General features: G+C 40.4%; 1 protein-coding gene across 3 annotated transcripts in view; it reads left to right on the forward strand.

The window, feature by feature from the left end:
* Window positions 1–14,252, forward strand: part of SGCD (sarcoglycan delta) — a 1,005,043-nt gene that overhangs the window by 959,764 nt on the left and 31,027 nt on the right. For all 3 annotated transcript variants that reach the window (XM_073649870.1, XM_073649868.1, XM_073649871.1), the window contains one exon: window positions 13,363–13,435. In XM_073649870.1, the coding sequence (XP_073505971.1) occupies window positions 13,363–13,435 (73 nt within the window). The remainder of the gene's footprint in view (window positions 1–13,362; window positions 13,436–14,252) is intronic.

Here is a 14,252-nt window from a genome sequence, read left to right on the forward strand (position 1 = left end):
TGTTGATTACTGTGGGCGCACTGTGTAATGTTTCATTTCAACTGTGGTGGCGCTGTAGGGAAATTCAATGCTTATGACCTGGTTTACCTTATCTTACAGCTGATCGTTGGGGGTCCCATCTATTTATCTTCAATAGACTCAACTCTAACCACTACTCATACTTAGCACAGGTGTGAAATAACTGAGCTCCACTCAGCCAAATTTCATTCGCTCTCTCTCTGGCATCTACAGTCTCACCACGAAATACTCCTAATCCCTCTTTTTATATTTCATCTCTACCTACAACACAGCCTGCTGTTACGATACTGGTGTAGTACTGCTGGAAACCAGTGGCCGAAGGAGCAAAAGCAGGAACAGCAAGCGGTAGTAGAAGTTCTTGGAGATAGCAATGAGTTGTAGGAAACAATCCGTAAATAAATTAGAACAGACTGGGTAAGAATGTTCAGGAGTTGGACAGTGAAGCTAAGCTAACAGCTAGACACAATACTCAAGCAATGAGTGAGAGATCCATGTGGCTTTAAGTAGGCCCAAACAGGAAACAAGATGGATTCCATAGATTCAGAATCCGCCATCTTGGAAACAGGCAATTGTAGAACACAACAGCAGCCTCCAGTGGTAAGGAGTGAAACTGCAGAACAATTATTAAAGTGAACAATAGCGGCCACTAGTGGTTAAACTGTAGAAGGCAACAGAATTCCTGATACTTACAATGTGCAATGCTACTGCATCCCCATGTGATCTCTGACTTGAAGGCAATTTGTCAGTAAGCTTAGCCATCCCCTCCTCCCACACACATACAAACCACAAAGATCTTTAAATCCATTGACACCTTTATATCTTCTATCTGTTACTTCATTCCCGAATAATTAGCATCTTCATTCATATGGAAATGAGGTGTTAGTTGCTTGGCGTGGGACAAAGCACCTAAGGTGTCTTCTTCAGCCTCTCTAGCTTGATGGACAGCTCTCTGGCTGATTTCCTTGCCTGGCTCTTGACACCACACAGACAGTCAGTTATCATTCAAGCTAAAGAGGCTAATGCTGGGCGGGGAAACAACTTTGAGATGTAGAAACTCAAGGAGCTGCTATTTCACGCCCAGAGCACTTAATGCCTCATTTGCATATTAATGAAAACGCTAATTACCTGGGAATGCAGCAACAGATAGAAGATATAAAGGTCTGGATGGATTTACATTTCAACTACCTATATGCCCACATTTTTGATTGTGTAAGGAGTTGATCTTGCTGACAGATTCCATTTAATCATTCGGTATGGCCACCACTTTTTGACAAGCTTAAAAGTTGAGTACCACCATACGCCTTGGCCTACTATTAGCCATAAGGGCCATACTCCGGTTCCACTACCTTGCTTGTTGGCTTCCATGATGAAACCCATTACAGTTGGGTCATTCAGTCTTATCCATCTTACAGCAGGTTTGAGTACTGGTTCATGACCACTAATCAAATGTGAACAGGGCCTTCAATGTATTTGAGTATGACCTCCTGTCCCTTTATTAACACCTACCAGAAGAAAAAGGGCCATATATTGTTAATTAAGGGGATATTACCATCTCCTATCTCGAGAAAAGTGCCCTAGCAAGCCGGATTTTGACCACCTTTCCACTGAGAGCAGCATGAGGGTCCGGCTCTCGAGACAAATGCAGTTCCCATTAGTGGGATCTGTATCTGCTATACCTTTTTCGCATATCATATGTGTATGAGATGGGAACACCCATAATAACTGGCTTGAAATATGATCGCCTGAACTTAGAGGCCCAAAGCCTGAGGCTGCACTACTGAGAGATTCATTTATCTCCCTTCCTGATTAAAGTGGGGTGTTGTGACAGAGACAAATAGGACTATATCTGTGGGAATTTTGCTTCCTTTGGTGACTAGACTTTAGTAATGTACAAAATAGTAATATATCATGAATATAATCAGGGATAATGATCATCGATGGCAAATCTTAGAAACCATTTTGCAATCCGTTATCCATCTGAACACAAGAAAACAAGCCTTAGAGGGATTTCTTAATATTTTGGCACTCTCCCCAGACTCTGGTGTCACCTGCTGTGCCCCTGTCCCCCCCGGCTCCAGGCATTCACTGGTGGCTCTGTCACACGCTCAGTGACTTCCTGACATATCACTGTAAAGGGGAGGTTACTGGACGGAGAAGCCGCTAATGGAATAGCATTGACAAAATCATTTTTGAGGGGTATTAAATGAAACGTAAAATAAAGCTAGAATAACTGTATGGATTTTCTACTCAGCCTGTTTATGAACATTTATTGTCTGTAAATTACATAGTGCCAGGGCTGAAATCAGACTGACAGGTTAATGGGAGTTTGCAGAATAGAGAATAAATTAATAAGTAACTATTTATTACCTGCGCGGTGTGACCTGCATCTAAACACCAGGTATGGCGGACTCCATAACTGGACAGGACAGCGGCTGCAGTTATCACAGCTGCATAGTTTTATTTTACTGCAGTATCTATCCTAACTTTTTTTTTTATCTTTACTGAAAATGTAGCAGAGCTCAATCTGTTACACAAGTCTGTATTATGCTTCACTTAAGATTGATGCGGTTTGCTTTATATGTAGCACCAAGGGCCTGGTCACTCACAAGGGGAAAATTACCAACGTCAGTACTCTACTTTTCTGCTCTGAAAAAATTGAGCAATTGTACAGGTTTTACTACTTTCACTTATTTTTACTGTATGCGTTTCTCCCATCACGTGATCAAAGAGTTTAGATAAAGGGCCTAAAGAGTTTAGATCAAGGCCCTAAACAGTTTAGATAAAGGGCCTAAAGAGTTTAGATAAAGGGCCTAAAGAGTTTAGATCAAGGCCCTAAAGAGTTTAGCTCAAGAGAGTAAAGAGTTTAGCTATAAGGCCTAAAGAGTTTAGATCAATGCAATAAAGAGTATAGATAAAGGGCCTAAAGAGTTTAGATAAAGGGCCTAAAGAGTTTAGATAAAGGGCCTAAAGAGTTTAGCTAAAAGCCCTAAAGAGTTTAGATCAAGGCCCTAAAGAGTATAGATCAAGGCCCTAAAGAGTAGGGCCTAAAGAGTTCAGATACAGGGCCTAAAGAGTTCAGATACATGGCCTAAAGAGTTTAGATAAAGGGCCTGACGCAACCTGCCAGATTTACTATAATTATGCCAATATTTTTTGGAGTTCAGGCAGCATAATATGCACCTCTTAAGAAACTGGGCTTATCTTACACCAACACACTGTTGTATGTATGTAATACTATACCATATACTATATATATGTAGCACAAATGGCCTGGTCACTCACAAGGTAAAATTTACCAACTCTGGTACTCCACTTGTTTGAGATGAAAAAATTGAGAAATTGTTTGTTTTTTACCGCTTTCACTTATTTACTATTTGCGTTTCCCCATCACATGATTAAAGAGTTTAGATAAAGGGCCTGATGCAACCTGTCAGACTTGCTATAATTATACTAATATTTTTGGAGCTCAGGCATGAAAATATGCACCTCTTAACAAACTGGGCTTATCGCACACCAGCGCACTGTTGTATGTATGCAATACAATACCATATACTATATATATGTAGCACCAATAGCCTGGTCACTCACAAGGTAAAATTTACCGACGTTGGTACTCCACTTCTTTGAGATGAAAAAATTAAGCAATTATATGTTTTTTACCGATTTCACTTATTTACTGTTTGCGTTTCTCCCGTCACATGATTAACGAGTTTAGATAAAGGGCCTAAAGAGTTTAGATAAAGGGCCTAAAGAGTTTAGATAAAAGGCCTAAGGAGTTTAGATAAAGGGCCTAAAGAGTTTAGATAAAGGAACTAAAGAATTTAGATAAAGGGCCTAAAGAGTTTAGATAAAAGGCCTAAAGAGTTTAGCTAAAGGGCCTAACGCAACATGGCAGATCTACTATAATTATACCAATCATTTTCTAGAGAACAGATAGGAAAAGATACACCACTTAAGAAATTTGGCTTATCTTACACCAACGCATTGTTGTATGAATATAATACTAGTCTTAGTAAATTCGCCCTTACAGCCTCAGAGCAAAACTCAGAATGCGTTCCACTTCCATCAAATATACTACACCTTTATTAAGTTGTCCAAGAGTTTTACAAATTTACTGCAGTTTATGTTATAAAGTGGAAAAAAGCAAAGGATATTTACATGCTAAAGAAAATGTGTCATCAGGAAACGACCTACTTATGTTAAGTGTATGTTTTTTAAAAAAAAGAAGGTATTTTTTTATTTTTCATATTACGATCTGTATTTAAAAAAAAAATTAGAATGATTCCATTTTTAAGACTGACCTCCAGGGCTATTCTAGTCTCATAATTCCTGTTAAGGAAATTCACATGTACATTATCAGCAATGAACAGACTCCTACCCAATCTCTTGTATTGAAGCATCTGATGAACGTGTAAGGTTGCCTGTGGAGATAATGAAACTGCTGAAAAGTCTCCTGTGAAATATAGGAAGTATGAGTCTAAAATAGCCCCAGTGGCCATTACAAGATTTCTCTTCTTTTTTTATTAATACCTTTTACAGTCTGAAATAAAAAACATTGCTAAAAAAACTGTTAAATATAGGTTTAACACAAAAAACTTCATATAATAGGTCATGATACATTCCCTTTAAATCCCTTTCCTCTCCTGCACAGATGCTTTGGTGGTTTTGGAGATTTTCTTGCAGCAGTGGCATGTCGTAAATACTGGCATCGAGAACAATTGGCTTAACCAGTCAATGGTAGATACTTCCAACAATGGTGCTGACAAAGGGTCAAGGTCATTGAAAAGGTTCTCAATAGATTATTCAGTATCACTAGTGTCTTAAAAAGCATGTATGGTATATTATCATTAATTCAGGTTCCGGAAAGTTCTGACATATCTGTTGGTGTAGCTCCAAATCTCTATTACAGCCATGATGTTAAGTGTTTCTAGCAGCCACCACTATGGGGCGCTTAGGAGATGACTGCAGACAGATCATAAATGTAATTCAATAATAAATATGTTTGCAGTGAGCAGGAGTGTACATAGAACTCATAGGACCCCATAGCAAAGTCCTAATTGGACCACCCCCCCAAAAAAAAAATTATGATACCCCCACAGTAAACCTAATACAGTATGATGGCCCGGACATAGCCCTCCACATAATATGATGGCCCCTGCATGGAATAATGGCCCTCCATAAAGTATAATGGCAACTACATAACACTACACACAGTATGATTACAGAATTACGCACATCCCTCCATACTAAGGATCCTAAGTAATCTCTCCATTCTGTATATTGGCCCACAGACATTGCCCCCAGTAGCTCACGAAACAATATAATGGTCACCCACATGGCTCTAAACAGTATAATGGCCCCCACTAGCCCGACAATCAATATATTGCCCCAACTAGCCCTCCAAACATTATAATAGCCCTTCATACCGTATAATGGCCACCCACATAGCCCTCCAAGCTGTATAATGGCCCCCAACATAGCCCTCCAAGTAGTATAATGGCCCCCACATAACCCTCCAAATAGTATAATGGTCCCCACATAGCACTCCAAACAGTATAACGCCCCTCACATAGCCCTCCAAATAGTATAATGACCCCCACATAGTCCTCCAAACAACATAATGGCCCCCAACATAGCCCACCAAACAGTATAATAGCCCCCAACATAGCCCTCCAAACAGTATAATGGCCCTCCACATAGCCTTCCAAACTGTATAATGGCCCCCACATAGCCTTCCATATAGTATATTGGCCCCCAACATAGCCCTCCAAATAATATAATGACCCCCACATAGCCATCCACACAGTATAATGGCCTCCACATAGCCATCCACACAGTATAATGGCCCCCCACATTGCCATCCACACAGTATAATGGCCTCCCACATAGCTCTCCAAACAGTATAATGTCCCCTAACATAGCCCTCCAAACAGTATAATGGCCCCCAATATAGCCCTCCAAACAGTATAATGGTTCCCACATAGCCATCAACACAGTATAATGGCCCCCACATAGCCCTCCAAACAATATAATGTCCCCTAACATAGCCCTCCAAACAGTATAATGGTTCCCACATAGCCATCCACACAGTATAATGGCCCCCACATAACCCTCAAACAGTATAATGGCCCCCCACCTAGCCCTCCAAACAATATATTGGCCCCCAACTTAGCTCTCCAAATTGTATAATGGACCCACATAGCCCCCCTCTAAATAGTATAATGGCTCTTACATACCCCTCCAAATAGTATACTGGCCCCCACATAGCCCTCCAAATAGTATAATGGTCCCAAAATATACTCATTGATAATAAAAAAAGAAATGAACCTCTCCCCATTCCCCCACTGCTCCGGTCTCTGCGGCGTGTGGTCGGAAGCTCTGCACATTGCGCGTTCAGACGTCAGAAGCACAAGGAGAATGATGGAGGAGGGAGCTGACGGCTCCCTGTTCCATCATTGCGTTCAGCTATGGTTGCATCCAGGATGAAAGTGTGATGCCGGGTGGGAAGGGCCTGGCTCTGGAAACAAATCCCACACCCCCGATTCATGTTCCCTATGCATGAACACTGTAATGGTTGACACCCAGCATCTAATACCTGCAAAGTCTAAAATAACGCAGAAAAACAGGTTGTCAGATGTATTTATAGATTGGAGGCTCAATTTTACTTTTTATCTACTCATTTCTCTTTCTTTTATGGGGTTTTAGAAGCACTGCCGCGTACATGCACCTTCAAACAAAAGCGCTTGAGAGATGATACCATTAGAAGTTGATTATTTCAATTGATCTCAGTGATTAAATACAGATTTAGATGGGATTTATGCTAGAAATGACTTCCAAGTCCCAACAAAGGGCAAATTATGATTCAACACAACAGCGCACGTCCAGCCATTTACAGGAACTGCTCCATTAAACACACCTGGGATGACCTTTATCGTCATTATCGATAAGGAGCCAATATGTTCCACTTCACAGTACCAGGCTATTGAAAAAATGCAATACAAAGGCTCCATGCAAAATAGGTAACCTTTCCCAGTGAAGGAGGCCTGCGGTCATATCTCTAAGGAAAGAGATTGCAGGTGTGCGTCTCAATGCAATATTGGATGCATAAAGCCCTATGTAATATAGGATGTGCAGAATGAGCACAGCTACGTAGAAACTAAAAGACGTCTCAAGAATGTGAAATGTTAGAAACATAATAATTAGCAGGATAAAATGTTTGGTGGGACTTCCTTGTGTCAAGCTAAATAGATAAATGTGTATGAAAGGGAATCTGTCAGCATATTTTTGCTATGTAATCTGACATTGGCATGATGTAGGAGCTGAGACCCTGATTCCAGCGATGTATCACTTAGTTTACTGGGTGCAGCAGTTGTGATACAATCACAGTTTTCTCTGCTGCAGCACGGAATGTTGAGCTGTGTATAACCCCGCCCATATCACTGATTGGCTGCTTTGTGTATACTTATTGACAGAAAGCTGCCAATCATTGCTGGGGGCGTGGTTAGATCAGGAAGCATGAGACACCTACTCCTGTATTGATAATCTCCTGCTGATAAAACACTGATTTTATTGAAACAGCAAAACACAGACCAGTAAGTGACACATCACTGGAATCAGGGTCTCTGTCCCTACATCATGCTGCTCTTACACAGCAAAAACCTGCTGACAGATTCCCTTTAAAGTGTTTAACCCCTTGCCTTCGCAGCCAATTTTTTTTTTTAACGTTTCCATTTTTACCTCTCCTTCTTCCAAGAGACATAACTTTTATATTTTTCCAAGGCCTTATTTTTTTGCAAGACAAGTTGTAATTTTGAATGACATCATTCACTTTACTTTATAATGTACTACAAAAGAGGGAAAAAAAAATTCAAGTGTGATCAAATGGTGGGAAAAAAAGTGTGCAATTCCGACATTTGTTTTTTTGGGTTTTGTCTTTACAGTGTTCATTATATGATAAGAATGACCTGGAAACGTGATTCTCTGGATCAGAATGATTACGAAATACCAAACTTGCATATTTTTTTATATATATTTAAGTGGTGAAAAAAATTCATACTTTTGTAAAAAATAAAAAAAATGTTCGTTTGTGTTGTCATTTTCCAAGACTTACAACTTTTTTATTTTTCCTTCAATGGAGCTGTATCTGAGCTTGTTTTTTTGCGTGGTGAGATGATGATTTTATTGATACCACTTTGGGGTTATGATTGCTTCTTATTGCTTCTTATTACATTTTTGTAATCTAAAATCATCAAAAAAACACAAGCCTGGCCTTTTGATTTTATTATTCTCTTACCGTACAGGTTAATTCATTTTATATTTTGATAGACCAGACTTTTAAGGATGCGGCAATACCAAATATATTATTTTTCTTTATTTTGAAATGGAGGACAAAGGATGTGATTTAATTTTTTTAACATTTTTTTATGTTTTTACTTTATTTTTTAGTCCCCTTAGGTGACTTAAACCTGCAATCATCTGAGCTCTTATTCTGTGTACTGCAATACAACTATATTGCAGTATATAGTGAAAATTGCAGTCTCCTATGAAGCTCAGCTTGTGGCTAAGCTTCTCAGGAGTACCAAGATGGCAGCAACAGGGGCCTTCAGCTTGCCCTCGGCTGCCATAATAACCCACTGCATGTGCCACCTTAACAATGCTAGAAATAACCCTTTAATATGAGTGTTCATTCTTGAATATCATATTGTTCTGCAGATGCAGATACCATTGACATTTCAATGACAGGTTGGGGGAACATTCTATCTGTCTACAATCACCAGTAGTGGGAGCTAATTGATTTCTATTCACCATTAATAATCTGCCAATGTATGTTATCTGTGAGTGCTGTGTGCAAAGTATCCAGTGTATTCTATGAAATGTATCATCATCCTGTCTTCCTTGCCTTCTGCTTTTTACAGCTAGCTGGGAATAACCTATCACAAGCAGGAGGCAGGGAAGACAGATTAAAGTTGAATCACATAGGATGCTCAGCAGACAAGGGACAGCAGCTCTATGTTACTGATATATCATTGGCTGCCATATGGAACTCAGAGAAGAACTATTTCAGTGATTAGACACTATATTCTCATCCAGAGGCATCATGGGAAATGTAGTTAATATTAGGAGAACCATATTGGAGAGAGGAAGGCATTGAGATGGCACACAACCCAGAAATGGCAGATTAACTCTACACGAGGTCATTAGGGTACACAAGAGCTTCTACGTTATCTTTAATAGTCTATCCTGCAATGTATAGGCAAAAAAAGGAATTTTGTCAAAGTGCTTTTTTTAATGAGCATTTAATTTTTTTAATTTGTGCATATCTTCTTTTCATGCCAAAAGACTGTAAATAGTTTCAATGGTATTAAATGGGTCGTCCTGTAGATGAGTATCAATTGATTCTAGTTTTGATGCCCCATGGGCCTCCATTTGGACCCATTGAAGCACCATTTTTTTTTATTAAACGTCCGTCTCTTGCACCTGTATTCTCCTGCATCCATTTTTAATGATTTTGCAATAAAATACATTGTTATGGGATGGACAGTGCCACCTTTGCTCTCTTTGAAGTCTTACGATAATCTTACATTTGGTGGAGTTCCCGTGTAATCGCGAGGTGTTTGCTGTTATCCTTTCAAGTCATGTGAGTTATGAATGGTGCCGATTTTTTTCTCTTTTTTGCATATAAAAACATATACCCCCTGGATATAAAAAAATATACGTGAAGACGATAGGCAGAGAGTGGATTATGGCCTACTGCAATGCTCGTGCCATATTCAAGGGTTATAAAGATGCGGAGGCAATTGAAGATATCAGCGACTCCACAGGAAGCCATGAGCGTTATGAAGACCCGGGGTCTTCCGTAGGCGTAACACTACTCAGACAACACAGGGTGAGGGTAAAACAGCGTGGCAATACTTTATTTAACCACAAAGTGGACAATAAACACACAGAACAGTCCCAGCAAATACCCAAGATGGTACAACATTACACAGTCTCAACCTTCCTTCTCTGCCTGCCTGGGATAGAACAGCTGCGGCTTTGGGACTTCCAGGGCCAACTACCTCAACCAGTGGCCCCCCACTTCTGGCGGGCCCCCACAGAGAGAAGGTAGCGTCAAGCTTAGGAAGCTAGCAGTCTGTCGATGTACTAGGCCAGGAGACCTGAGGGTCCCAACCTGGCCTCACTGAGAGTTTCCATGGGGCCAGGTGACCGTTGGGTCCCTCCTGGCAACTCCAAATGTCTCCATGGGTTCTAGGTGAACGGTGGGTCCCCCCTAGCAACCCCAAAACAACATATCCATGGGGTCAGGTGACTTCTTCGTCTTCTCCTGGTCTCCCCAAAAGTATCCATGGTTTCTCTGATGGTTTAATGGAACAAATCTGTAACTTTCCAGTCAGAGCCAATACTCTTAGACTAGAATCATGTAGAATACAAATCTGTGTCTCTTTGGATAAAACCGCCATGCAAACCATCTACTGTCCTGAAGGATGTCTCTCATTCTCCTTGTAAAGTCTTTCTGAATCTCTATCCCAAGACTGACTGCTACAAAAGCACATCTCTTTTTAAATACACAAGGGGTTTTTGGAGGGCAGCCTCAAATGGCTCAGCTCTCATTGTTTGAGATAATAAATTTACATAGTTGGTATACAGTGGGCTCTTTAAATCAACATTCATCTGGCTTTTAGTACAATTAGCATATTAGCAAACAACATTGTTTCCAACCCCAAGAGGAGATAACAATCATGGTTATACAAATACTGGTCTGTTCTTATTGACCAGAAACAAATACACAAAGATAATAGGGTATTTCTCTTGGATTAACAAATCTAAACATCTGGCTTATTAAGATTTTACTATGTATCATCACAAGCATCTTCCTATCTAGCACCCTGCACTCCGCTCACCTAGTGTGGCCTTTTTTTCCCTATCAGTATTTTGAACCGGAGAATTGCAGCACCCTTGCGGGTGGGGGGTACAGATGTAGGAGCTTACAATAAACATGGTGTGAACAAACCCTAACAGTTTTTGTTGTCTCTTCATTCTTCTTCTGATCTCCTTCCCCGTTGACCCTGGGGAGTCGTGGAACATAGAACAGGAGGAGAATTTCACTATTTGACTGCAATTGATCAGGCTGTTTTCCATAAATTGACATAATTGGTGATTAAAGTAATTAATGAAGGGTCGAAGGTGAAAGAATTGTCACCGTTTTGCATGATTTTCCTTATTTCTCTAGCTGTACGTCTACGTAAAGTCTACGGGTATGAATAGTCGTTGGCATCTCGTTGACCTCTCCTGCCATGAAAGTGTTAAGCTGTAAAATCGGTAGATAGGGGAGTCATGCCCCAGAGGGTTTCCAATCTGTGGGGAAGAATGGAGACACTAGACACTTGTATAGAATAAACAATCCAATACAAGGCAATGACAATCTATCTTCTATACAATTACTGTTATCTCAAAGTCAATGAGGTTAAGAAAAGACTCAAGCCCATCTTGTTAAAATGGGGGCAGCACCTGGTGCAATCCTTATCAGTAGATAGAAAGTTGGAGGAAAAAATATTAAAAAATATATATTCCCGTCATTAAGTCAATGTGCTAGGCAGGGAGTCAGAAATGAGCCGGACTCGGAGAACCCTACTGCATTAATAGATGCAGGTTTTACTTTGAAGATGAGGGAGGTCAAGAAGTGTTCAGCAAGCGAGTGCATGAAAGTGAAGAGCGTAGACTGGGTTAACACTTGAGTTACACCGCGATACTACCAAAAATGGGCGATTATAGGGCAAAAACTGGATCAGAACGAGAAAAAATTGTATAGATTTTAAAGGGGGCCAAGATAGGGGGCAGGATTTCTGATTATCACTTTACTTTGTGTCTGGTTAGACCATAGTCATCACCTAATAAAAAAATCTACAAGCGTGCCACCGAACATCGTAGCTATCCATTGACCCATAGACATTTAATTTTACTTTGCAGAACATGCAGAGTTTGGAACGCCATGACAAACATTTAATATCCTTGGTGCTTGGCAGACAGTAGAGCTTTTTAGATATTCGCTGTATCGTTTTTTCAGGCCCTAGGCAGAACCATACATGGCAACTTTAAAGGGAATCTGTCATTAAGATCAACCCCACCAAATGGACATGCAGGTCTTGGACATGTACGTCCATTGACACCTTTATGTCTTCTATCTGTTGCTGCATTCCTGAGTAATTAGCAGTTTCATTCATATGCCCTGGGTGTGATAGAGCACTTAACAAGCCACTGCCTCTTTAGGTTGTTTCCCCACCTAGCACCAGCCTCTTAACCTTGATTGACAGCTTGTTGTCTGATTTCCTTGCCTTGCTCATCACATCAGTGAGCTATTAATTAAGCTAAAGAGGCTAGTGCTGGGTGGGGTATCAAGGTAAACTGCCCTGTCACACCCAAAGTTAATATCTCATTTGCATATGAATGAAAATGCTAATTACACAGGAATGCAGCAACAGATAGAGGATATTAAGGTTCATTGGATTTAAATTTGAAAGACCTGCATGTCCAGATTCCCTGGCAGGTTCCTCTTTGATCCATGGTCAGAGTGTTCTCTGGGTGGTATGTAACATGGTGCCTGGGAGAATTGGCCTTGATGCCATACAATTGGAGATTTTTTTAGCAGATCCTCAAGAGAGAATAGACCCAGTGTAGGACACAACATCTGATGTGTGTTATACATGGGCAATATAGGGACACTTTTGGCATGCTGGGAACTTTGTGATTTGACCCTTTGTTCTTGAATTCTTCCTTCTGAGTGCCAGAGACTGCAAAATAATATCCCAAAAAGGAACCCTAAGCTGATTACAAATAGTGACTGATAACTAATAGTCGTATTAGGGATAAACTGGTTGGATCAGAAGGGTTCCAGTGTAATGAGTTCTGGCAGGAGAAACGAGTCTTCCCGCATTGTGATTGTGAAGCTTGTGGGTCGGAAAAGTGATTTTCCCCATATGTTAGAGAGAATAAGACCTGAAAGAAAGCAATAGAAACAGCTGAACTGGAAATAAACTGGCAGCAAACTGGTGAAATGTTGTACCTCTTCACGAGTACTTGACAGTCTTGGGTACCTCTCTGGATGTGTAACCATTATTCTTATGTGCCTCATTCAGAATGTATCCACTAAGTTTGTGGGTCTCTGTGGAGAAAAGTTAACATAAGACTGTTGTAAGACTGCTTCTGTCTATTCTGTTAAGACTTACCAAACCTAGCGACCGGCATAGTCCACATTCCATATGCTTTTCCTTACGACAGTCGTTAAAAAGTTTAGGGTAAGTTAGAAATCCATTCTCAAACCTGCTCTATATTTCTTTTTTACTACAGGTGCAGAAGGAGCTGTGTTCCCAGCATCCCTTGAAACACCCTATGTTAAGGCCGAACCGTTCCACCACCTACGGTGAGTAAGAAGAGACCCGATCACTGTACGATACTATTTTTTATGTTCTAATCCGGTTATTATACTAACTAAGGTGATGTAAGGAAATTTAAAGAGATGTTTGAGACAAGCATAATTATTTATAATCTCACATAGTTAGAACTTATTGGGAGGCTACAATATTGGTCCTGGAAATAGTCCCCTAATTTAAAGACTCACTCCAACTTTGTATTTTCTTCTATGAATGAACCCCCGTCTGATTGCCTATCACACTTTGCATTTCACTAAACAGTCCACTTCCATGTAATTCAGCATCTTGTTTTCTTTCCTTCAACATCTGATTCCTAGCTTTCATCCTACATGTTAGTATCCCACTATGCTGTGCTATAAATCCCATGTTGTATCAGCACAGCTTCACATGGCCAGTTAGAGCCAGTGTCATCTCTTTCTGCTGGGATAATTATTCCCTCTATATTCTCCTAAATAAACTAATGGATGGTAAGTATAAAGTCAGGAAGGCTGAACTGTGATCTCCTTAATTATAACTTTGTGAGGGCACTGTGTAGTCATCATCATTATGTTTGATATGAGTTTCTGTTCCCAAGCACCCTCTTGTCCATGGAGAGCTTAAGCGGTACAGTCCATGAAATTGCATCATGCTCGAATTCCTATTGACTGAGATGGTGACCCCCTTGAGAGAACATAAAGCCATGTAATTCTTTGAATGGGGGGGGGGGGTTAACCATAAAGTCACATTACCTATCAGAAGAGAAGCATACCATGAATTTCCAAATAGAAAGGAACAACTAAATCCTGGTGACTGCCATCAGTTTTCAGA

Source organism: Phyllobates terribilis, unplaced genomic scaffold (assembly GCF_046119375.1).
Source record: "Phyllobates terribilis strain yellow unplaced genomic scaffold, ASM4611937v1 Scaffold_10__3_contigs__length_209671492, whole genome shotgun sequence".
NCBI classification, from domain to species: Eukaryota; Metazoa; Chordata; class Amphibia; order Anura; family Dendrobatidae; genus Phyllobates; species Phyllobates terribilis.